At 43.8% G+C, this 24,543-nt stretch overlaps 1 protein-coding gene across 1 annotated transcript in view; it reads right to left on the bottom strand.

The window, feature by feature from the left end:
- The window catches only part of ITPKB (inositol-trisphosphate 3-kinase B), a 103,640-nt gene that overhangs the window by 23,197 nt on the left and 55,900 nt on the right, over positions 1 to 24,543 (bottom strand). Inside the window, exon 3 of the mRNA XM_070734320.1 lies at positions 660 to 759. Within this exon, the coding sequence (XP_070590421.1) occupies positions 660 to 759 (100 nt within the window). The remainder of the gene's footprint in view (positions 1 to 659; positions 760 to 24,543) is intronic.

Raw genomic sequence — 24,543 nt, 5'->3', positions numbered from 1 at the left:
GCAAACAATGCCTGCAAACCCATTAAGAAAGAAATAAAAGCTCGGAATTTGGGTGGGAGGAGGAGGAGGAGGAAGAAGAGGAGGAGGACAGTCGCTGCTGAAGGAAGAAGGTGAGGTGAGGGGAATCAAAAAAATCCAAAACTTTAAGGCTTAAAAAAAAAAAGATGGACTCTGAGTGGCGAGGAGGAGCACCCGGCACGAGGCTGCCTCCCATACACTGTGCCAGACAGAGAAACCTAGGCGGGCGAGAGGGGGGAACTTCACGCTCCTTTGACTAAAAGGCAGCTGCTGCTGCTGCTGCTGCTCCCTGCTTTCTCTTCCTTCCTGTGCTGAAGGCTCCCCTCTCCTCTCCTCTCGCTCACTCACTCTGTAGCCAGTGCCTTTCCTTCACTTTTTTCCGGGCTTGGGTTCTTAAGTAGAAAATGGTTCTTGATAAGAGGCAAAACAATCTTGAACATCCGGTTCTTATCTAGAAAAGTTCTTAAGTAGTGGCGTTCTTAGGTAGAGGTACCACCGTACTTACAATTCAATTTACAGAAGTAATTGATGTTGGGACTAGCTAATTATCTTAACTTCCCCAAGAGACTTTCCAAACATTTTCCTTTCACTAAATTAAGTTCCCCTTTGAGAGGGAAACAGCACAATGTGATCTGTAATACCTGCATGCCCTGCTAATTGGATCCAGGGATATTTCTTCTTAAAGGACATAACGAAAGGGGACCAATGCACCATGTTCTTGATTTTCCGCCATGATTTGCTCTAAAAGAAAAAAAGAAAATAAATTAAAGCAAATACCCAGTTTTAAAACTCTGGCTAAATATGAATAGTGAGATCTTGGTGGCAGAACAAGCTCAACCAGGCACCTATATTGAAGAAAACATCAACTTAACAATTCGAGATAAGCCAATCTTCTTAAAAGACTCGTTCAGATGTTCGCACTTTCACGATTTGCTTGCAATTCCCACCATCATACTTGTTACGTACATACCCAATAGAGGAAAAAGAAAGATATACAGTATTTGAAAAGTACGTAAAGGAAGATATCTAAACTTTAAAAAAAACCTCACTCTTTCCATTCCCCACACATAACTGATCTTTTGTTTTTCCTATGCTCAGATTTAAGAAACCCGTTTTTCCAAGAAAGAGATCTGCTTTATTTATTAAGTTTGGACTTAAATGTCACATTAAGCAAACACTGCACCAAATGCAGTCCCACCTTTGATCACATCATCATTATTATTACGTCTCCCACATGCAGATTAGGCGTTGATTGCTTACCTGAACGCCTCTTCTCGTACGGTGAGCGGGTACAGCAGTCACATGGGTTGCTCATGTCCAATCCGGTGGAACTGAGCCTAGTATTAAAAAAGCTTGCCGGATCCGCCCCTTCCCCAGAATTCGCGAATCCATAGACTAGGCTCAGTTGTGAAGCTCTTTAGTGTTCAACTCTCATTGTTAGAGGAAGAAAGATATAGAAAGGTAAAGAAGACACATATAAGGGCGGGAAGTGACTGCTGTACCCGCTCACCGTACGAGAAGAGGCATTCAGGTAAGCAATCAACGCCTATTCTCCGTACTGAAGGAGCGGGTCCAGCAGTCACATGGGACATACCCAATAGATGGTCCCTAGGGTGGGATTAGCTTGCTATCGTGTGAGATAACGGATTGGAGTACCCTTCTGCCGAAGGCAGCGTCCGCTGAAGCGTAAGAATCAATTTTGTAGTGCCTGATGAAGGAATTTGGCGAGGCCCAAGTGGCTGCTTTGCAGACCTCCTCCAACGGGGCTTGAGTCGCCCAAGCGGCCGAGGTGGCTGCGCTCCTGGTGGAATGCGCTGTGATGTTCCTTGGAACTGAGAGGGAGGCCGACTCATAGGCCTTAGATATAGTCCCTCTGACCCAACGGCCTATTACTGTTGAAGACACTTTGGCCCCCATGACTCTGGGATGATAGGCTACAAAGAGTGCTTCTGACCTCCGAAAGGGTCCTGTGCGTTGGATATATATTCTCAGCGCTCTGGTGAGATCCAGGGTGTGCCATCTAATTGCCAAGGGATGGTCTCGTTGGAGGCAGAAGGAAGGTAGGACAATATCCTGAGATCTGTGGAACATGGAACTGACCTTGGGTAAGAAGGTGGGGTCCAGTCGCAAGACTACCTTGTCCTGATGGAATTGACAAAGGTCCTGCCTGATTGAGAGGGCAGCCAGCTCCGAAATGCGTCGGGCAGAGGTAATAGCCACCAGGAATGCTACCTTAAAGGATAGGTACCTGAGGGACGCCGATTTTAGGGGTTCGTATGGTGCCTGCGTGAGGGAATGGAGAACCCGTGGCAAATCCCAGGAAGGATACCTGTGGACCTTGGAAGGTCTGAGATTGGCCATGCCCTTGAGGAATTCCTGAACTTCAGGGAAGGATCGGAGAGGCTGTCTGCGGGGACCCCCTAGGACAGATGAAATGGCTGCCAGATGACGCCGGAGGGTGCTGGTGGAAAGTCCTTTATGGAAGCCTTGCATAAGGAAGGAAATAATTCTGTGTATGGGGATGCACAGAGGGGAGAGACCTTCCTGTAGACACCACTGGTGAAACTTGGACCACGTGTGGTCGTAGATTCGATTGGTCGAACCCCTTCTGGCCTTTAAAATGACCTCCACTGAATCGGGGTCATGACCACGCAGTTCTAGATCTCTCCTGATAACAGCCAGGCGGTGAGGTGGAACCACTCCGGGTCTGGATGGAAAGAGGCCCCCTGCCGCAGCATATCCCCCGAAACGGGGAGTCGCCAAGGGTCCTGGACGGACAGCTGTTGGAGATCCGCGAACCAGGGCCGGCGGGGCCAATGAGGAGCGATTATGATTACTCGGGCCCTCTCGGTGAGGACCTTGTGAATCACGTCCGGGAGGATTGGAATTGGAGGAAATGCGTAGAGTAGGCCTGGAGGCCATGGACTCCGGAGGGCATTGATTGCTTCCGCTCCCGGGGATGGAAATCTGGAATAGAAGCGAGGGAGTTGGGCGTTCGCATTGGTCGCGAAGAGATCCAGAATTGGTAGGCCGAATCTGAGGGTGATTTGATGGAACAGGTCTTGATGGAGGTTCCACTCTCCTGGGTCTATCGTTGCTCGGGATAGCCAATCCGCCTGGACGTTGAGACTCCCCGAGATGTGATCGGCTAGGAGCAACTGCAGATGTTTTTCCGCCCAAAGGCCCAACTTGAGGGCCTCCCTCATGAGAGCCTTGGATCTCGTGCCTCCCTGTCTGCAGATATGGCTTTTTGTGGCAATGTTGTCGGTGAGAATGAGAACGTGCCGGTTGGGGATGCGAGGAGAGAAATGCTTCAGAGCCAGGGAAACGGCTCTTAACTCTAGCCAATTGATTGGCCTGGAAGCTTCCTCCGGGGACCACGTGCCCTGGGCTATCATCCCCTGGGCGTGGGCGCCCCATCCCGATAGACTGGCATCTGTGGTGATGACAAATTGATCCGGGCACCTGAACGGGGATCCTTTGTCCATGGCCGGAGACTTCCACCACTTGAAGGATCTGCGAACACTCAGTGGGATGACAATGCGTCGATTTGAGTTGCTGTGCCCCGATCTCTGAAAAGGCAACAGGAGCCACTGGAGTTCCCTAGCATGAAGGCGAGCCCAGGGAATGATGCCTATGCATGACACCATCTTCCCCAAAAGGGAAGATAGAGTAACTATGGATACTGAAGCATTAGATAAAATGTTAGAAATTAACTCCACTATACTGAGTTTTCTCTCGGGAGAGAGAAAAACCTGGGAGGATTCTGAATCAATAATGGATCCCAGGTGAGAAATGGATGTGGAAGGTTGGAGGTGACTTTTATCAAAGTTGATGGAAAATCCATGGTCCTGAAGGACTGACATGGTGACCGAAAGGTCTGTTTTCACTCTCTCTAGGGAGTTCCCATGAATCAAAATATCATCAAGATAACATAAAATGTGGATGGGAGACGCCCGGATATAGGCCGCCAGGGACCCCAAGAGCTTTGTAAAGACTCGAGGGGCCGAGGAAAGGCCAAATGGCATCGCCCTATACTGGAAATGCCTGCCTTGAAAGGAAAAACGTAAAAATTTTCTGTGGCATTTGGCTATAGGAATGTGAAGGTAGGCCTCAGTGAGGTCTAAGGAGACCATGAAATCTCCCGAATGAATGGCGGCCAAAATAGAAGACAAGGAGTGCATCTTAAACTTCCTATATTTGATGAATAGGTTTAGTTTCTTTAAATCCAAAATAGCTCTCCAACCTCCGGAGGACTTTGGAACCATAAATAGGATGGAGTAAAAACCTAGGCCCTTCTGATCGGAAGGGACCGGTTGAATGGCTCTGATGGACAATAGATGAGAAATGGCCTCCTCCATACGGTTACAATCTGAGGATGACCTGGGAGAAGGGCAGGAAATAAAACGTTTAGGGGGAGGAGAAATAAATTCTAAAAGAAGGCCTGATTGAACAGTGTCAATGACCCAAGGGTCCTTGGAGGTGAGACGCCAATTAGAGGCGAAAAGAGCTAGGCGACCCCCTATGGGAATGGAGGTAAGATTACCATCTAGGTTTTTTTGAAGCCCTGTTAGAGGAAGCTCCCCTTTGGAAGCGAAACCCTCTACCCCTGGAGTTCCTACCTTGGGAACGAAAGCGGGGGGAATACTGACCTGGAGATCTCTGATAGGAAGCCGCTTGATCTTGCTGGCGCCCTGGGCGACGAAAGGACTGCGTTTTGGAAGCCTTTTTTGTGGTTGGACCCAAAACTTTCTTCTTGTCCGTGGTCTCCGTGAGGAGTGGATCCAGAAGGTCACCGAAGAGAAGGTCGCGCTTTAAGGGGCCCTGGGATAACTGCCACTTTTGGCGAACTCCCGCTTGCCAAGGGCGAATCCATAGGAGTCTTCTTGCCGTTGTAGAAGCTGCAATAGACTTAGCAGAAAACCTAGTAGATTGCAAGGTGGCATCAGCCACGTACTGAGCAGCTGCAAAGACCTTGTTGAAGTCTTGTTGACCTCTCAAGTCATCGGGAGGAATATGCTGTTGAAGTTGGCGAAGCCACAGCAGCGTGGCTCTGGAGAAAAAGGAAGCCGCTGCAGAACTTTTAATGGCCCAGGAATCAGCGGTGAATCCTCTTTTGAGCATTTGCTCAATGCGCTTGTCCTCTGGGCGGAGGACTTCCTCCGCCTCGCCTGGCACAGCCGCTGCCGAGTGAAGAATCTTGACAGGTTCATCTGGTTTGGGAAAGGATAGAAGCTCTTCATAGGAAGAGGAAAGTTTGTACAACTTTCTATCCTTGGTGGAGGGATTAAGGCCAGAGGCTGGAAATTCCCACTGTTTGAGTAAGGCATCTTTAAACAATTTAGGCATAGGAATTACCTCGTTATCCTCCTGTTCCTCTGTGAAGTAAGGTAAATTCTCCTCTGGGGGATCAGTGGAAGTGGAGGATTGTTTCTCCTGGGCCGCTAATCCCGTAGAAATTCTAGCTTTGAGGAGGAGAGATTTGAATAATTGAGAGGGAAAAATAGTAATTGGAGGAGGAACCTTTATTTGGGATTCCTCATCATCTGATAAGCCCTGAAAAGCATCCTCATCATCCTCTATATCCTCATATTCATCCTGGGAGGAATCTGAATCATCCTGAATAGGAGCTCTGACCGCTGGGGAAGAACCCAAGGGGCGGGAGGAGCGAGAAGGAGGAAGAGGTAAGGGAGGCTCATTGATGGTGGAGAGTTTGGCATCAATGGCTTTGGACAGCACAGCAAATATAGACTGGAACTCAGGAGGTAAACTGGAAATATCAGCAGAAATGGCAGAAGAATTCCTAAAGGCCTGGGATGATCCTGGCTGGGGGGAATCTTCAATAATATCTGGTTCCTCTGGACCTATGCCCCATAGGTTAGGTTGGGGTCTGTCTAGGTTTGGCTCATCCAGAGATAACACAGGGACCCCAGAAGGAGGTAGACTAGAAGCCTCTGGGGGGTCTTGACTACTGATTACTTGGGCCTGCACTTTCAAACGTTTTGCTGATTTGTCATGGATTTTTTGTAGGGCTAGGTCCCTTCTCTTCTCGGCCCTGGTGACCTTGGTCGAGGGGCGGGCCCCTGGAGAAGAGGAGGAAGAGGCCTGGGGGATACTAGTAATTTCATCGCCTGTAGGCCTGGCCTCTCTGGGACCTTTAGTTGTGCCTCTCTTGGGAAAAGTAGCCATAGTCTGACAATTAACAGAAGACAAGGCTGAGCCAATAACTGAATAATAAGGAGAAGAATTTCAAAGACTTCCCAAGAGGAATGGATCCTGCTTCGAGGCCTCGAAGCTGCTGAAACTTGAGGACAATCTGGGCAAACCCAGAGTTCGTGCCCCCAAATCCAGCGGGGCCAGCCTCCCTAAACTTTGTAATTAAGTAAACCAAGGCACTCTGGTTGGAGGCTTAGCCGGTGGAGAATTTAGCCTGGGACCCCCAAGGCCCGCTCCGGGATCCACGCGGTGGACTGAGGCCTACGGGGCTGGCAGGAGGCCAACACGAGAGGCCTAGATTTAAAAAGGGCGCGAAGGCCTTCGCGCCGAAAAAATCGCCCCGTAAATACTTAAAGGGGAAGCGATCGACTAAGTCCAGGAGACTGGAAGGCGTCTCACTCCGCAGGAGGTATTTCTTAAGCCCTTAAATATTTTGTATACAATAAATAATCAATAATTCAATATATAAATACTTGCACCAGGACCTCCAGGCCAAAGGATTAGAAGAATCCACAAGCGGCCGCAGGAATCGTAACCGGCAAAAACCGCCGGGGAAAAACGAAACCGCAACTTCTCCCAAGGAAAAAAGCCGAGCCGCTTTATTTTTTTCTTTTTTTCTTTTAAACGGCTGGCGCAATTAGTGCAAGTAAATGAATAAAGACAATAAATCTTACTACTTTTTGAAGGAAAGATCGAAGGGAAGGTGTTAGAATGTTGAACGAGCTATCACAATACAACCGCAGGATATGCGAACTGAGCGAATTCTGGGGAAGGGGCGGATCCGGCAAGCTTTTTTAATACTAGGCTCAGTTCCACCGGATTGGACATGAGCAACCCATGTGACTGCTGGACCCGCTCCTTCAGTACGGAGAAATGCGCGGAGCCCACTAAATGAAAGGAGCAGTGAAAAACAAGGGTTGCCCACTTATTTTCCAAACCCAGCTAGAGCAAAGTTGCACCATTCTACTGCTAGGAAATATCCATGGCAGCAGAAAGCAGAGACCCAATATTAGCTAAGACCAGACAAAGCTTTATATTAATTACACAAGAAGTACCTTTACTGTCCTTTTTCTCTTGCAAAATATTTTCAGGCTGAAGGAGTCCCTAAATAAGGTAGTCTTGTTATTATCTTTTACGAAGAAGAATTTTCTCCCCCCAAAAGAGGAGAAACATTAGCTAGCTACATCAGCCAAGCGCCACTTAGAAAACAGAGGAAAGCCTCAGTCCTTCCTGAAGAAAAATAGTTTCCCACAATTTGCACAAATGGAACATGTGGCTAAATTAAGGCCGAGGTGTTTCTTATCTCGAAACCAGAAGGCAGAGTAAACTGTCTAGGAAGAAATATGCAAACAAAAAACAATGGGCAAAGTGGTTAATAGAATAAACAAGACAACATCAAGGATTTTAACTCTAAGCGGCCAAGTATCATAGTCAAAGTCCACACTGAAATGTCGAACAGAGGACAGAATAATCTAAGACATATAAAAGGAACAATATTGGCCATTATGCCTAAAGCAATTACATCTGAAATCTGACACAGTGGAAGGAACTATCCTGTACACACATGACATACTTTAAAAATTTTAAATTATTTATAATTAAGAACATGATAATTTCACAATACAATACAATACATGCCATGCATATAATTTTGAATAATTATTCTCTTATATTGGAACTTTATAATTCTTGGCACACTGCCATTTGCTGTTTTTCCATCATCGCAAAATCATATGTAATCTATGCATGTTTATCTAAATTTCTGTAACAAACTATTGTGAACACACCTTCTGGCCATGGAAAAACTTAGGAGCAGCTATGACATGCTCAAGAAGATAAGTAAAGGAGTGAAATAATTTCAGCAGCTTCTTTTCCTTCATCATTATCCAGACTTGTAGCTTCAGCCAATTTACTGTCAAAAGTGCTAAAGGCATCTTCCTATACCAACATGTGGGTTTCCAAGAAGAATGCCAGGAGTGCTGTACTTTGGCTTTTTTGTTCTTTGTTGGCAGAAAGCCCTGTTGGATTCCCCTTTACTAAAGTGTTTCTTTGCTTTGACTCATGTTTGCTTAATTCTTTTAAAAGGAAAGCCTTACGGAGGAATCTGGGTTTCCATATCAATAAGACTCAACTTGCCCAGAAGAGGGATCCTCCTATGAAAAGGCAAACATTAAGTCACTCGGTCCCAGCATAAAATGTTTCATGAGAGAAGTTACTGTTCTAGAGCCAAATATTTATTTCCACAGTCGTTAGAAATCACAGAGCAGAAAACATATAGCACTTCAAACTTAAGTTGGAAATGTAAACAAAAAAAATTCATTTTATCATGCTTAGTAAATGTATTTTAAAAGTTAAAGCATTTGGATCCAAATATATATTTTGATACAAAGGATTTTCAAGATCAACTGAAGCTGGATTTTTCCCTTTTAAGCTTAACAATGTATTGCCCAGAGTCCAAAGAAGGGCAGACAGGCATTCCACCCAATTCTTTTGTCGGCAGCCCTTTCGGCCCAACTCTTTCCTTGGGGCCCCCAGTCCCAGAGGTTGAACACCCAGAGGGCCAACAGACACCAAGACAGGTCCCCTTTCAGGGTCAGGGATAGGAAATTCACCCAGCCAAGCCATCCCTTCAGGACCATTGGCAGGGAGGCGGTCCTAAATATTACAACTAGTGTTGGGCGAACTGAACTTGCAAAGTTTGGGTTCGTGCCGAACTTTGCAGTGTTCGGCATGCCGAACCCGAACCTTTTTAAAAGTTTGGGTTCGGCGTTCGCTCGAACACCGCGAAACACCGCCGTCCGGGAGGAGAGTGGGAATCCCATCGTGGGATTCCCCACCTTCTTTTGCTTGCGGCGCTGCAAGCAAAAGGAGGTGGGAAATCCCACGATGGGATTCCGGGGGCAGGGCTTTGACGTCACGGAGACTCTTTCCTCCCCGTTTCGTCCGGCCAGGAAGTAGTCTCCGTGACATCTAAGCCCCGCCTCCGGAATCCCATCGTGGGATTCCCCACCTACTTTTGCTTGCAGCGCTGCTGCCGCATTCTTTTCTGTAAAAATAAAAGAAAGCAAAAGGAGGTGGGGAATTTATTTTTACAGAAAAGGACGCTGCTGTTTGGGTGAGTTCGCTGAACCCGAACTTCGCTGGGTTCGCCCAACACTAATTATAACCCAATTATAGAGCTGGAGGACTAGAGCTACTCATCCTATCCTCTCCAGAGGATGCCATGGAGAACTACCTAAATAGAGAGTAAGAATTTCAAATAAGCGCAACTAGATTTTGAATTTAAAACTGATGTAAGTAATTCAGTGAGTTTTCTCATCCACATGCTTGTGCCCAATAAGTTTATGGATTTTTTGGTGTTTTTGTGATTCTGTTTTACCTGGTCTAATTTCTTAATTAGGTGAAATAGCATTCCAATCTGTTGAATCTGTACTCCTATTTACTATAGAACAGTTGGGAAGAAATTCACTGCTTATGGTTTTTTTTTCCTAGCCAAGGTTGGAAAGGAACTGGCGTAAGATAATTTTTAAGAAAAAAAGTATAATATAATCTATCTATCTTTTGTTCTAGAAGCAAATGATATCTCTTAAATGGACAAAAATCTCAATTTTGAATGTGAAAACTTTAAATTCATATTCAGCAGATAAGGAATGGTATTATTATTATTATTATTATTATTATTATTATTATTATTATTATTAATTAGATTTGTATGCCGCCCCTCTCCGTATTCTGCCAGATTTTCTCAATTTGTTTTTTTTCTCTCTCAAAAGAATCTTTTATGTGGAAAAACGGAGGCTAATTTAAGATATTTATTGGCCCAGGTATATGGAGCAACATGTAAAGACTGGAAACAGCATTTTGCTCTGCAAACAAAACTTTCTTTTGTGTAACTCCAATGAATTTTAAGAATATTCAAAATAATTTTAAAGAATTGCCAAATACGGTAAGTCACTTTTTTAAGCTTATGGTGTAAAAGGTCAAAAAATGGTAGATCTTTGTAGCAAGCAAAACATTCAATCTTACAGAGAGTTGGATAGTTTTTAAAGAATAAGAGAGGTTTTTAAGAAAATGCAGCTAAAACAAATACATTCCCTCTTCCTGTACGCAATACAGAAGTCTATTTTGGACAAGGAACAGTGAACTTGTCTGTTTGCAAGCCTTGGCAGGTAGAAACATCTGGTTGAATGGCTTACACCAAAGCTCAGCTATTTCAGATGTTTGGAATTCTCTGAGAATACATAAAGACACTTTGATTTACAGAAAATCCATTTTGGTTAGTTGTGAGTGCTCTAGTCACATCCAAAGACTTCATTATGTGTTGCTGCTTTTTAAAACTCCACCTAATCTGGAATAAAATTATTTGGAGCCTGCTGGGGCTTGAAAGTCAGATCCTGTTACACCAACTCTGAAATAGCTGTACTAGTTTGTTTTCAAAAATGAGTCAGTTTATTGCTTATTTACAAAGTGTGGATATTTTGGATCCAAGTTATTTGAACATCTATGTAAACCTGCTTGGATTTCAAAATCAATTCTATCTATTGTCCTGCTACAAAAATCTTTAAAGTTGGATTATATTTGAAATAGGACCTCCTTAGGACAGGTTTTCCAACCTATCAAATTATCTTGAGCAAAGCATAGATTACACCTGTATGTAATTTCTTTTAAAAGGGTGTTTTTCCCAAGCTTGTAGTTGAAAGCCTTGATGAGCTGCAAAAAGAGCCAATCAGTCAGTCCTGGACCAAATAATGGCTTGAAGTGATGATCAACAAGCCAAAACTCATATACTTGGCATGCAGTGTGAGGGGATAATGAATGCATTGGGAAAAAATGGTTATGCTTGGCAGTGTTGAGGGAAATAGTAAAAGAGAAAAACAACAGATAAGGAGGACAGATGGGATCAAATAAATTATGGAAAAATTCTTTCCTTGGAAAAACTACAGATCATTGCTAGACAAAATTGAGATGACAAGTACCTGTTCGCCCAGTCACCCAAGACTTGAATCTGGTTGAATGGCACCTAAAATATTTTTGAAAAATGATGGCATTAAAAAGCAAACTGCAAACTGAAAAATAGGCTGACCAAATAAATAAAATTACTTCTTATCCTCAGGATTGATTTCCCTATTTTGATTATGACATAAATTTCAATTCTAAACTTCCCAACTATAACTAAAAATTCTCACTGATGTAAAATATTCTGTACTTCATCATTAGCAGTTGGTATTTAGTGAATGGACCGTTTAAAATGAACCTTTTTAAAACAAACAAACAAACAGATGTATAAAAGTTGAGTTAATATCAGATTTTTGGCAGCACCCAGGGCAATCTCTGATTTTTAAATCAACACACTAGTTCTTTGAACAGTTATGATTGAGAAGTTATTTCATTGTGCATTTGGGAACCAAAACAGGAGCTTGGGATTTATTTAGTTGTTTTGATATTATATGGTGTCATGATTTTTATTAATGTTTTATGATTTAAGTAAGAACTTATAGTATGTACTAAATAATATTAGGAACATAGTAAAAAGAGGAACACATACGTTTCCACTGGGATAACTTAGGATGCAGCTTTAAGAAACCAATGCAATCCTGCTAATAAAGTTAGTTTTTTAATATTTTCCTTTAAAAAATATCCATCTGTGAGCAATAGTTCATTCTTCAAAATTTAGAAAAACAAATTATAAAACACAGCTCAGTTTTTAATAACAGAGGTTACTCTAACCAACTTATTTAAAAAATAGATCATGTTTAACAAACTACAGCTTTTAAAACCAAATAAATACCGCTGAACAATCCCAACATTTTAATTCCTTTCAGTTCCTCTTAATTGCTTTTGGTTTACATTTGTCATCAGCTACATCAATGTTGGGCCACCCTTTAGTAATTTAAAATTATATTTGTAATGTTATTGTTTTGCAGACATTGGAACTGAAACTAAGGGTAAGAGGGCTAATGAGCTCTTCAAGGAGCACTCATACAGAAATAAAACAGAAGGTCAAAGCGATGTTTCTCTAGGATAATCTGATAAACATACTGTTTAAAAAGGTTTGTTTTTTTGCAGGTAGCACAGAATTATAGTTCTAAAAAAATTATAGTTCTAATAAAAGGAAAGTGTTTGTGGTGCCAATTTAATTTATAAGTTAGGGAATCAATTACATTTTTGTACTTTTAACCTTTTTTGAAAAACAACATGAAAGCTTAAAACTGCATTTTCAGGTGTTGTAGAACCCTAAAACTGATTCAGTGTATAAGGTAAAGAAATATCTTCTAAACTAAAAGGGAAACAGTCATTGGAAACAGGAAAGTGAAACGTTTTAACATTAATTATGGAACAGCATTTAAAAGACATGCACATGCTTGCAAATCCAAAAGAACAACGCTGAGATAACAGACCAGAAACAATTCTTGCAAAATCTATTACTTTGGGCAGGATGTGTCCATTGTCCTTTACAGTACATATCATACAAAGCAATTACAATCTTATCTGGGCTTTCTCCAGAGTTCATGGCTTATAAATGGAATCACATCCATGAATACTCCAAAAGACACTCTTTTTTTTTGAGTTACATCCCTTATATTATTTCACACCCTTAATCATGTACTGTGTAAAGGTGCCTGTGTAAGAATCTCAAAAATGCAAAAATGAAGATTTTTTTTCTGAGTTTGCAAGATGCAGCATATAAATTTAATAAATTATGATACACTAATACATTATATCACACAAATGCTGAACTTATATCAGGCATCAGAATGTAAGTACAGTGGTACCTCTACTTAAGAACTTAATTCGTTCCGTGACCAGGTTCTTAAATAGAAAAGTTTGCAAGTAGAAGCAATTTTTCCCATAGGAATCAATATAAAAGCAAATAATGCGTGCAAACCAGGGGTGGGCTACTGCCCGGACGGGGGGGGGGGCAACACAGTGGGGTAGCAAAAATGGAACTCCACCCCAGAGCACCCAATTTGCTTTGAAAGATGTTGAAAGAATAATAATAATCCTGCATAAGCCACGCCCACAGTTTCATAATAAAAATGTTGGTAGCCCTTCACTGGTGCAAACCCATTAGGAAAGAAATAAAAGCTCGGCATTTGGGTGGGAGGAGGAGGAGGAGGAAGAAGAGGAGGAGGACAGTCGCTGCCGAAGGAAGAAGGTGAGGTGAGGAGAATCAAAAAAATCCAAAACTTTAAGGCTTAAAAAAAAAGAGAGACTCTGATGCGGCGGGGAGGGGTACCCACCTCCCATACACCAGTCACGAGGTTGACTCCCATACACTGCGCCAGAGAGAGAAACCCAAGGGAATGGCAGGAAACTGGCCAGGCCTTCATTCTGCTCTCAAATTTCCTGGGAAACTTTTCTGGGCTCGGGTTCTTAAGTAGAAAATGGTTCTTAAAAAGAGGCAAAAAAAATCTTTACACCTGGTTCTTATCTAGAAAAGGTCTTAAGTAGAGGCGTTCTTAGGTAGAGGTACCACTGTATATAAATTGGAGATATATTATAAAGCCATTATATTTTATTGCAGACACTTTTGCTCCTGTTTCACATTTATAAATCTAAGCAAAGCAGATTGAACATAAGAACATCCCTACAATATCAGACAAAAGTCCATCCTAAGGCAATTTGTTCCATAATAGTGTTGGATTTTAATAGTCAGCCAGCTGCTTCCAATGTCTTCAGAAACAAGAAATAGAGATGTATATCCCTTTTTGACTATTGTTGTTCCCTTTCAACTGCAATTACAGGCACATTGTGTTTAACTCAGAGTTAACACCATATTCTTAAATAACCCATTATAAACCTACCTTCCTTTTTAAATCATCCCAAATATCACTATATTATGTGGAATACCAAAGGCAACTAATATGCTGCACAAAAATACGTTTTGGTCTGTTTCAAGTTCTCCTTTCCATTAATGTGAATGGGATGACCCAATGGAATTGGGATGACCCAATTCTAAAGTTTTAAAAGAACAAAGAATGATCCCTATCTACTTTCACTACATGCTTTTAGGTACCTCAATCATTTTCCCATCTCAGCCGATTTTTCCCAAGCCAAAGAATCCCAAACATTTCTCATTGGGATGGCATTTGCGCCCCTTGCTAATTTCAGTTGCTCTTTTCTGCATTTTTTTCTAGCTCATTTAGGTCATTACCCGCTCAAGGTTGACTCAGCCTTCCATCTTTCGGAAGTGGGTAAAATGAGGACCCAGATTGTGGGGGCAATATGCTGGCTCTGTTTAAAAGTGAGATTGCTAACATCTTGTAAGCTGCCCTGAGTCTGAAGAGAAAGGCGGCATTAAAAAAAATTAAGTAAATAAATAAAAAAATAAATTTTCAATATGCAACAACCATAACTGTACCTGAATGCCAGATGCAGATATTCTACAGAAGAGCAAAAAGGGGTTACAATGTTATCATTCCCTCCCTCCAATCAATTAACTAATGAACAAAAACACGGAATTTGCCCTTTTTCTAATTGCCATACCTCTTGGTTGAGGCAAAATATTTAATGTAGAAACATAGAAGTCTGACGGCAGAAAAAGACCTCATGGTCCATCTAGTCTGCCCTTATACTATTTCCTGTATTTTATCTTACAATGGATATATGTTTATCCCAGGCATGTTTAAATTCAGTTACTGTGGATTTACCAACCACGTCTGCTGGAAGTTTGTTCCAAGGATCTACTACTCTTTCAGTAAAATAATATTTTCTCACGTTGCTTTTGATCTTTCCCCCAACTAACTTCAGATTGTGTTCCCTTGTTCTTGTGTTCACTTTCCTATTAAAAACACTTCCCTCCTGAACCTTATTTAACCCTTTAACATATTTAAATGTTTCGATCATGTTCCCCCTTTTCCTTCTGTCCTCCAGACTATACAGATTGAGTTCATTAAGTCTTTCCTGATACATTTTATGCTTAAGACCTTCCACCATTCTTGTAGGCCATCTTTGAACCCGTTCAATTTTGTCAATATCTTTTTGTAGGTGAGGTCTCCATAACTGAATACAGTATTCCAAATGTGGTCTCACCAGCGCTCTATATAAGGGGATCACAATCTCCCTCTTCCTGCTTGTTATACCTCTAGCTATGCAGCCAAGCATCCTACTGTAGATCAATTATTGCATGCAGAAATTTATCTTTCCTATTAAAACGGAAAGTCAGACAGCAGTGAATTCTCAAATTGTTTCCAGGCCCCTAACAATAAATATTTAGTGCAAAGCAACTTAAACAGCTCTTAGCTGTTAAGATGAACATGATTCACTAGCAACAGGAAATGCTACTGTAGTTTGAAGAGGCTTAACTCCTCTGAACCAATAACCAATGGTTGAACATTTTCTGCTGTGTTTAGAAAGCCAGTTAAATTCTTGGCATAGCTCACAAAGTATCTTTCTGTTGGCACAGTACTAGCTGCAGTGACACCAGGAAGTTCTGGTATTTCCCTGTTCTTCAGCATCTCACTTAGTGGGGGATGGTGGGGAACACAAATTGTACTTCAAAGCTTGTGCAGAAACTGAAAGGCACAAGTCTGACTATTAAGAAGAAGTGCAGCACAGTGGTTGGTTGCTAAGTTACCACATGACGTACATGCAGAGCCCGTGTCTACATTTTTCCATTACATTCTCCTCAGCTAGGTTAGCCAGCCTGAATTGGAGATGTCCCTCAAACAAGTTGACTTTGTATAGATCAAAATACTTTTAAGTCTTATAAAGAAATATAGCATAAAACCTATCAGGAAAGACTTGATGAACTCAATCTATATAGTCTGGAGGGCAGAAGGGAAAGGGGGGACATGAAAGAAACGTTTAAATATGTTAAAGGGTTAAATAAGGTTCAGGAGAGAAGTGTTTTTAATAGGAAAGTGAACACAAGAACGAGGAGCCCAGTCTGAGGTTAGTTGGAGGAAAGATCAGAAGCAGCGTGAGAAAATATTATTTTACTGAAAGAGTAGTAGATGCTTGGAACAAACTTCCAGCAGACGTAGTTGGTAAATCCACAGTAACTGAATTTAAAAATGCCTGGGATAAACATACATCCAATCTAAGATAAAATACAAGAAAGAGTATAAAGGCAGACTAGATGGACCATGAGGTCTTTTTCTGCCGTCAATCTTCTATGTTTCTATAAGGAAATTGATCTTAAACTCTTAAGGAAAAATGAAAATTTTAAGGAAATTTTAAGGAAAAAGGAAAATTATAATGAAAATTACATTATATGTGAGCATAGTATGACAACAGATGTCCTGATGGAGTTGCACAAAATTTATGCCATGTGTGAAACATAAAAGAACAGAACTGTCTGTCTTCTCACCTGATAAGAAGCAGTATACAGTGATACCTCTTCTTACAAACGCCTCGTCATACAAACTTTTCGAGATACAAACCCGGGGTTTAAGATTTTTTTGCCTCTTCTTACAAACTATTTTCACCTTACAAACCCACCGCCGCCGCTGGGATGCCCCGCCTCCGGACTTCGGTTGTCAGCGAAGCACCTGTTTTTGCGCTACTGGGATTCCCCTGAGACTCCCCTCCATGGGAAACCCCACCTCCAGACTTCCGTGTTTTTGTGATGCTGCAGGGGAATCCCAACAGGGAAATCCCAGCAGTGCAAAAACGGGTGCTTCGCTGGCAACGGAAGTCCGGAGGTGGGGTTTCCCAGCAAAGGGAGCCTCAAGTGAAATCACAGCATCGCAAAAACACAGAGGTCCGGAGGTAGGGTTTCGAGGACCTCGGTGTTTTTGCAATTCTGCGATTTCACTGATGCTCCCTTTGCTGGGAAACCCCACCTCCAGACTTCCATTGCCGGCGAAGCACTCGTTTTTGTGATGCTAGGATTCCCCTGCAGCATCGCAAAAACACAGAAGTCCGGAGGTGAGGTTTCCCATGGAGGGGAGCCTCAGGGGAATCCCAGCAGTGCAAAAACGGGCGCTTCGGCTGGCAAAATGGGTGAATTTTGGGCTTGCACGCATTAATCACTTTTCCATTGATTTCTATGGGAAACATTGTTTCATCTTACAAACTTTTCACCTTAAGAACCTCATCCTGGAACCAATTAAGTTTGTAAGACAAGGTATCACTGTACTTTACATCACAGTTTGATAAACAAGCCATAATATCTGGTTTACATAAAATGCTAAGTCACATTGAATGGATTCACATGTCATGTGAAATCAAAAATAACCACATTATATCTTAGTGCAGAATGTGAAGTCATTAATATTGCGACTCCTATTTTTTTTTAAAAAGAAGTTGTTTATGGGGAAAAATGCTTCACACAGTGGTTTGTTTGGTTTGGTATTTTGGGCTTGATTTTCCAAATTAATGTAGAGATGAATCACAGCTTCGCTTGAGAAATCTGTTCCTTCTCTATTTTGTTTACCGTTCAAATGTCTTCTTAAATAGATACACACTAAAATTATGTGAATGGGAAGTATATGTTCTCCAGGTACAGTCGCAAAAGTACACTGAACAAGATACATGCATAATCAAAACTGTTATGATGTGCAATCAAAACTACTTGACACTTTGGAAGATAAATAAATTTCATGTTCCTGACGAGGGGGGGTGTGTGTGTCACCTATGAACCACGTCTTATGAGGAAAAAGCTGAAGAATGTATTAAAAGGTTATACAATAGTGATCTTCAAATAATACGATTACCCAGATATTGATATAAATACATTTTATTTTGCTCTAGAAAATATAAACCCTATCCAATAGGTTCAAATTATAACAAAGAGAATTTCAATAGAAATTAATCTCAACTCATTATTATTCAAGTAAATTTTGAAGGGTCACGTACTGAAGATGCTATAAGAAAAGTTCTTATCAAACCCCATTAAAACATAAATATACCAAATTAGAATTACAGTTGCAATTGAGGGTTTGTTTTTTGTAAAGCACAGATCTGAATAGATTTTTTTCACCTGTGCAAACAACTGTTTCCTCATCTATTTTTATAAAAATGGATGAGACCACATTTGGAATACTGTGTTCAGTTCTGCAGACCTCACCTACAAAAAGATATTGACAAAATAGGCGTTGATTGCTTACCTGAACGCCTCTTCTCGTACGGTGAGCGGGTACAGCAGTCACATGGGTTGCTCATGTCCAATCCGGTGGAACTGAGCCTAGTGTTAAAAAAGCTTGCCGGATCCGCCCCTTCCCCAGAATTCGCGAATCCATAGACTAGGCTCAGCTGTGAAGCTCTATAGTGTTCAACTCTCATAGTTAAAGGAAGAAAAGTTATAGGAAGGAAAAGAAGACACATACAAGGGCGGGAAGTGACTGCTGTACCCGTTCACCGTACGAGAAGAGGCGTTCAGGTAAGCAATCAACGCCTATTCTCCGTACTGAAGGAGCGGGTCCAGCAGTCACATGGGACATACCCAATAGATGGTCCCTAGGGTGGGATTAGATTGCTATCGTGTGAGATAACGGATTGGAGTACCCTTCTGCCGAAGGCAGCGTCCGCTGAAGCGTAAGAATCAATCTTGTAGTGCCTGATGAAGGAGTTTGGCGAGGCCCAAGTGGCTGCTTTGCAGACCTCCTCCAACGGGGCTTGAGTCGCCCAAGCGGCCGAGGTGGCTGCGCTCCTGGTGGAATGCGCTGTGATGTTCCTTGGAACTGAGAGGGAGGCCGACTCATAGGCCTTAGATATAGTCCCTCTGATCCAACGGCCTATTACTGTTGAAGACACTTTGGCCCCCATGACTCTGGGGTGATAGGCTATAAAAAGTGCTTCTGACCTCCGAAAAGGTCCTGTGCGTTGGATATAGATTCTCAGCGCTCTAATGAGATCCAGGGTGTGCCATCTAATTGCCAAAGGATGGTCTCGTTGGAGGGAGAAAGAAGGTAGAACAATATCCTGAGTTCTGTGGAACATGGAACTGACCTTGGGTAAGAAGGTGGGGTCCAGTCGCAAGACTACCTTGTCTTGATGGAATTGACAAAGGTCCTGCCTGATTGAGAGGGCAGCCAGCTCCGAAATGCGTCGGGCAGAGGTAATAGCCACCAGGAATGCTACTTTAAAGGATAAGTACCTGAGGGACGCCGATTTTAAGGGTTCGTATGGTGCCTGCGTGAGGGAATGGAGAACCCGTGGCAAATCCCAGGATGGATACCTGTGGACCCTGGACGGTCTGAGATTGGCTATGCCCTTGAGGAATTCCTGAACTGCTGGGAAGGATCGGAGAGGCTGTCTGCGGGGGCCCCCTAGGACAGATGAAATGGCTGCCAGATGACGCCGGAGGGTGCTGGTGGAAAGTCCTTTATGGAAGCCTTGCATAAGGAAGGAAATGATTCTGTGAATGGGAATGCACAGGGGAGAGATGCCTTCCTGTAGACACCACTGGTGAAACTTGGACCACGTGTGGTCGTAGATTCGATTGGTCGAGGCCCTCCTGGCCTTCAAAATGACCTCCACTGTATCGGGGTCGTGACCACGCAGTTCTAAGTCTCTCCTGATAACAGCCAGGCGGTGAGGTGGAACCACTCCGGGTCTGGATGGAAAGAGGCCCCCTGCCGCAGCATATCCGCCGAAACGGGGAGTCGCCAAGGGTCCTGGATGGACAACTGTTGGAGATCCGCGAACCAGGGCCGGCGGGGCCAATGAGGGGCGATTAAGATTACCCGGGCCCTCTCGGTGAGGACCTTGTGAATCACGTCCGGGAGAATTGGAATTGGAGGGAATGCGTAAAGTAGGCCTGGAGGCCAGGGGCTCCGGAGGGCATTGATTGCTTCCGCTCCCGGGGATGGAAATCTGGAAAAGAAGCGAGGGAGTTGGGCGTTCGCGTTGGTCGCGAAGAGATCCAGGATTGGTAGACCGAACCTGAGGCTGATTTGATGGAACAGGTCTTGATGGAGGTTCCACTCTCCTGGGTCTAACGTTGCTCGAGATAGCCAATCCGCCTGGACGTTGAGGCTCCCCGAGATGTGGTCGGCTAGAAGCGACCGAAGATGTTTTTCCGCCCAAAGGCCTAACTTGAGGGCCTCCCTCATGAGAGCCTTGGATCTCGTGCCCCCCTGTCTGCAGATATGGCTTTTCGTGGCAATGTTGTCGGTGAGAATGAGAACGTGCCGGTTGGGGATGCGAGGAGAGAATTGCTTCAGAGCCAGGGAGACGGCTCTTAACTCTAGCCAATTGATTGGCTTGGAAGCTTCCTCCGGGGACCACGTGCCCTGGGCTATCATCCCCTGGGCGTGGGCTCCCCATCCCGATAGACTGGCATCTGTGGTGATGACAAATTGATCCGGGCACCTGAACGGGGATCCTTTGTCCATGGCCGGAGACTTCCACCACTTGAAGGATCTGCGAACCATTGGTGGGATGACAATGCGACGATTTGAGTTGCTGTGCCCCGATCTCTGAAAGGGTAATAGGAGCCACTGAAGTTCCCTAGCATGAAGGCGCGCCCAGGGAATGATGCCTATGCATGACACCATCTTCCCCAAAAAGGAAGACAAGGTTACTATGGATACTGAAGGCTTTGATAAAATGCCAGAAATTAACTCCCCTATACTGAATTTTCTCTCGGGAGAGAGAAACACCTGGGAGGATTCTGAATTAATAATGGATCCCAGGTGTAAGATGGATGTGGAAGGTTGGAGATGACTTTTATCAAAATTGATGGAAAATCCATGGTCCTGAAGGACTGACATGGTGATAGAAAGGTCTGTTTTCACTTTCTCTAGGGAGTTCCCATGAATCAAAATATCATCAAGATAACATAAAATGTGGATGGGAGACGCCCGGATATAGGCCGCCAGGGACCCCAAGAGCTTTGTAAAGACCCGAGGGGCCGAGGAAAGGCCAAATGGCATCGCCCTATACTGGAAATGCCTGCCTTGAAAGGAAAAACGTAAAAATTTTCTGTGGCATTTGGCTATAGGAATGTGAAGGTAGGCCTCAGTAAGGTCTAAAGAGGCCATGAAATCTCCCGTGTGGATGGCGGCCAAAATAGAAGATAAGGAGAGCATCTTAAACTTTCTATATTTGATGAATAGGTTCAGCTTCTTTAAATCCAAAATCGCTCTCCAACCTCCGGAGGACTTTGGAACCATAAATAGAATGGAATAAAAACCTAGGCCCTTCTGACCGGCAGGAACCGGTTGAATGGCTCTGATGGACAATAAGTGAGAAATGGCCTCCTCCATACGGTTACAATCTGAGGAGGACCTGGGAGAAGGGCAAGAAATAAAACGTTTTGGGGGGGGAGAAATAAACTCTAACAGAAGGCCAGTTTGAACCGTGTCAATGACCCAAGGGTCCTTGGAAGTGAGACGCCAATTAGAGGCGAAATGGGCTAGGCGACCCCCTATGGGAATAGAAGAAAAATTACCATCTAGGTTTCTTTGAAGCCCTGTTAGAGGACGCTCCCCTTTGGAAGCGAAAACCTCTGCCCCTGGGGTTCCTACTTTGGGAACGAAAGCGGGGGGAATACTGACCTGGAGATCTCTGATAGGAAGCCGCTTGGTCTTGCTGGCGCCCTGGGCGACGAAAGGACTGCGTTTTGTTAGCCTTTTTGGTAGTTGGACCCAAAACTTTCTTCTTGTCCGTGGTTTCCGTGAGGAGTGGATCCAGAAGATCACCGAAAAGAAGGTCGCGCTTTAAGGGTCCCTGGGATAACTGCCACTTCTGGCGTACTCCCGCTTGCCAAGGGCGAATCCATAGGAGTCTTCTTGCCGTAGTAGAAGCTGCAATAGACTTAGCAGAAAATCTAGTAGATTGTAAGGTGGCATCGGCCACGTACTGGGCAGCTGCAAAGACCTTGTTGAAGTCTTGTTGACCTCTCAAGTCATCGGGAGGAATATGCTGTTGAAGTTGGCGAAGCCACAGAAGCATGGCTCTGGAGAAAAAGGAAGCCGCTGCAGAACTTTTAATGGCCCAGGAATCTGCGGTGAATCCTCTTTTGAGCATTTGTTCAATCCGCTTGTCCTCTGGGCGAAGGACTTCCTCTGCTTCGCCTGGCACAGCCGCCGCCGAGTGAAGGATCTTGACAGGTTCATCCGGTTTAGGAAAAGACAGGAGCTCCTCATAGGAAGAGGAAAGTTTGTACAATTTTCTATCCTTGGTAGAGGGGTTAAGGCCAGAGGCTGGGAAATCCCACTGTTTAAGTAAAGCATCTTTAAACAATTTAGGCATAGGAATTACCTCATTATCCTCCTGTTCCTCTGTGAAGTAAGGTAAATTTTCCTCCGGGGGATCAGTGGATGTGGAGGCCTGTTTCTCCTGGGCCGCTAATCCCGTAGAAATTCTAGCTTTGAGGAGAGATTTGAACAATTGAGAAGGAAAAATAGTAATTGGAGAAGGAACCTTTATTTGGGATTCCTCATCATCTGAGAGGCCTTGAAAGGGATCCTCATCCTCCTCCATATCCTCATATTCGTCCTGAAAGGAATCTGAATCATCCTGAATAGGAGCTCTAACCGCTGGGGAAGAACCCAAGGGGCGGGAGGGACGAGGAAGAGGAGGAGGTAGGGAAAGCTCATTGATGGTAGAGAGTTTGGCATCAATGGCCTTGGACAACACAGAAAAAATAGATTGGAATTCAGGAGGTAAATTAGAAATATCAGCAGGAATGGCAGAAGAATTCCTGAAGGCCTGGGAGGATCCTGGCTGGGGGGAATCTTCAATAATATCTGGTTCCTCTGGACCTATTCCCCATAGGTTAGGCTGGGGTCTGTCTAGGTTTGGCTCATCCAGAGATAACACAGGAACCCCAGAAGGAGGCAGACTAGAAGCCTCTGGGGGGTCTTGACTATTGAGTACTTGGGCCTGTACTTTCAAACGTTTTGCTGATTTGTCATGGATTCTTTGTAGGGCTAGGTCCCTTCTCTTCTCAGCCCTGGTGACCTTGGTCGAGGGGCGGGCCCCTGGAGAAGAGGAGGAGGAGGCCTGGGGAATACTAGTAATCTCATCTCCTGTAGGCCTGGCCTCTCTGGGACCTTTAGTTGTGCCTCTCTTGGGAAAAGTAGCCATAGTCTGACAATTAACAGAAGACAAGGCTGAGCCAATAACTGAATAATTAGGGAGAAGAATTTCAAGGACTTCCCAAGAGGAATGGATCCTGCTCCGAGGCCTCGGAGCTGCTGAGACTTGAGGTCAATCTGGGCAAACCCAGAGTTCGTGTCCCCAAATCCAGCGGGGCCAGCCTCCCTAAACTTTTAAATTAAAGTAAACCAAGGCACTCTGGTTGGAGGCTTAGCCGGTGGAGAATTAAGCCTGGGCGTCCCAAAGCCCACTCCGGGATCCACGCGGTGGACTGAGGCCTACGCGGCTGGCAGGAGGCCAACACGAGAGGCCTAAATTTTAAAAAGGGCGCGAAGGCCTTCGCGCCGAAAAAAATCGCTCCGTAAGAATTCTTAAAGGAAAAGCGATCGACTAAGTCCAGGAGACTAGAAGCGTCTCACTCCGCAGGAGGTATTATTTTAAGCCCTTTAATAGTAATACAATAAGGAATCAATAAATCAATACTTGCACCAAAACCTCCAGGCCAAAGGATTAAAAGAATCCACAAGCGGCAGCAGGAATCGTAACCGGCAAACCGCCGGGGGGAAACGAAACCGCAACTTCTCCAAGGAAAAAAGCCGAGCCACAGACGGCTGGCGCTATTAGTGCAAGTAAATAATAAAGATAAAACAATTCTTACTACTCTTGAAGGAAAAGATCGAAGGGAAGGTGTTAGAATGTTGAACGAGCTATCACAATACAACCGCAGGATATGCGAACTGAGCGAATTCTGGGGAAGGGGCGGATCCGGCAAGCTTTTTTAACACTAGGCTCAGTTCCACCGGATTGGACATGAGCAACCCATGTGACTGCTGGACCCGCTCCTTCAGTACGGAGAATTGAACGGGTCCAAAGACGGGCTACAAGAATGATGGAAGGTCTTAAGCATAAAACGTATCAGGAAAGACTTAATGAACTCAATCTGTATAGTCTGGAGGACAGAAGGAAAAGGGGAGTGAGGAGACTTGATCATAACATTTAAATATATTAAATGGTTAAATAAGGTTCAGGAGGGAAGTGTTTTTAATAGGAAAGTGAACACAAGAACAAGGGGACACAATCTGAAGTTAGTTGGGGGAAAGATCAAAAGCAACATGAGAAAATATTATTTTACTGAAAGAGTAGTAGATCCTTGGAACAAACTTCCAGCAGACGTGATTGGTAAATCCACAGAAACTGAATTTAAACATGCCTGGGATAAAAATATATCCATCCTAAGATAAAATACAGAAAATAGTATAAGGGCAGACTAGATGGACCATGAGGTCTTTTTCTGCCATCAGTCTTCTATGTTTCTAT

This window comes from Erythrolamprus reginae, chromosome 1 (genome assembly GCF_031021105.1).
Source record: "Erythrolamprus reginae isolate rEryReg1 chromosome 1, rEryReg1.hap1, whole genome shotgun sequence".
In the NCBI taxonomy this organism is placed as follows: Eukaryota; Metazoa; Chordata; class Lepidosauria; order Squamata; family Dipsadidae; genus Erythrolamprus; species Erythrolamprus reginae.
Note: the sequence above shows the minus strand (reverse complement) of the source record. Positions and strands in the feature narration are given on the sequence as shown.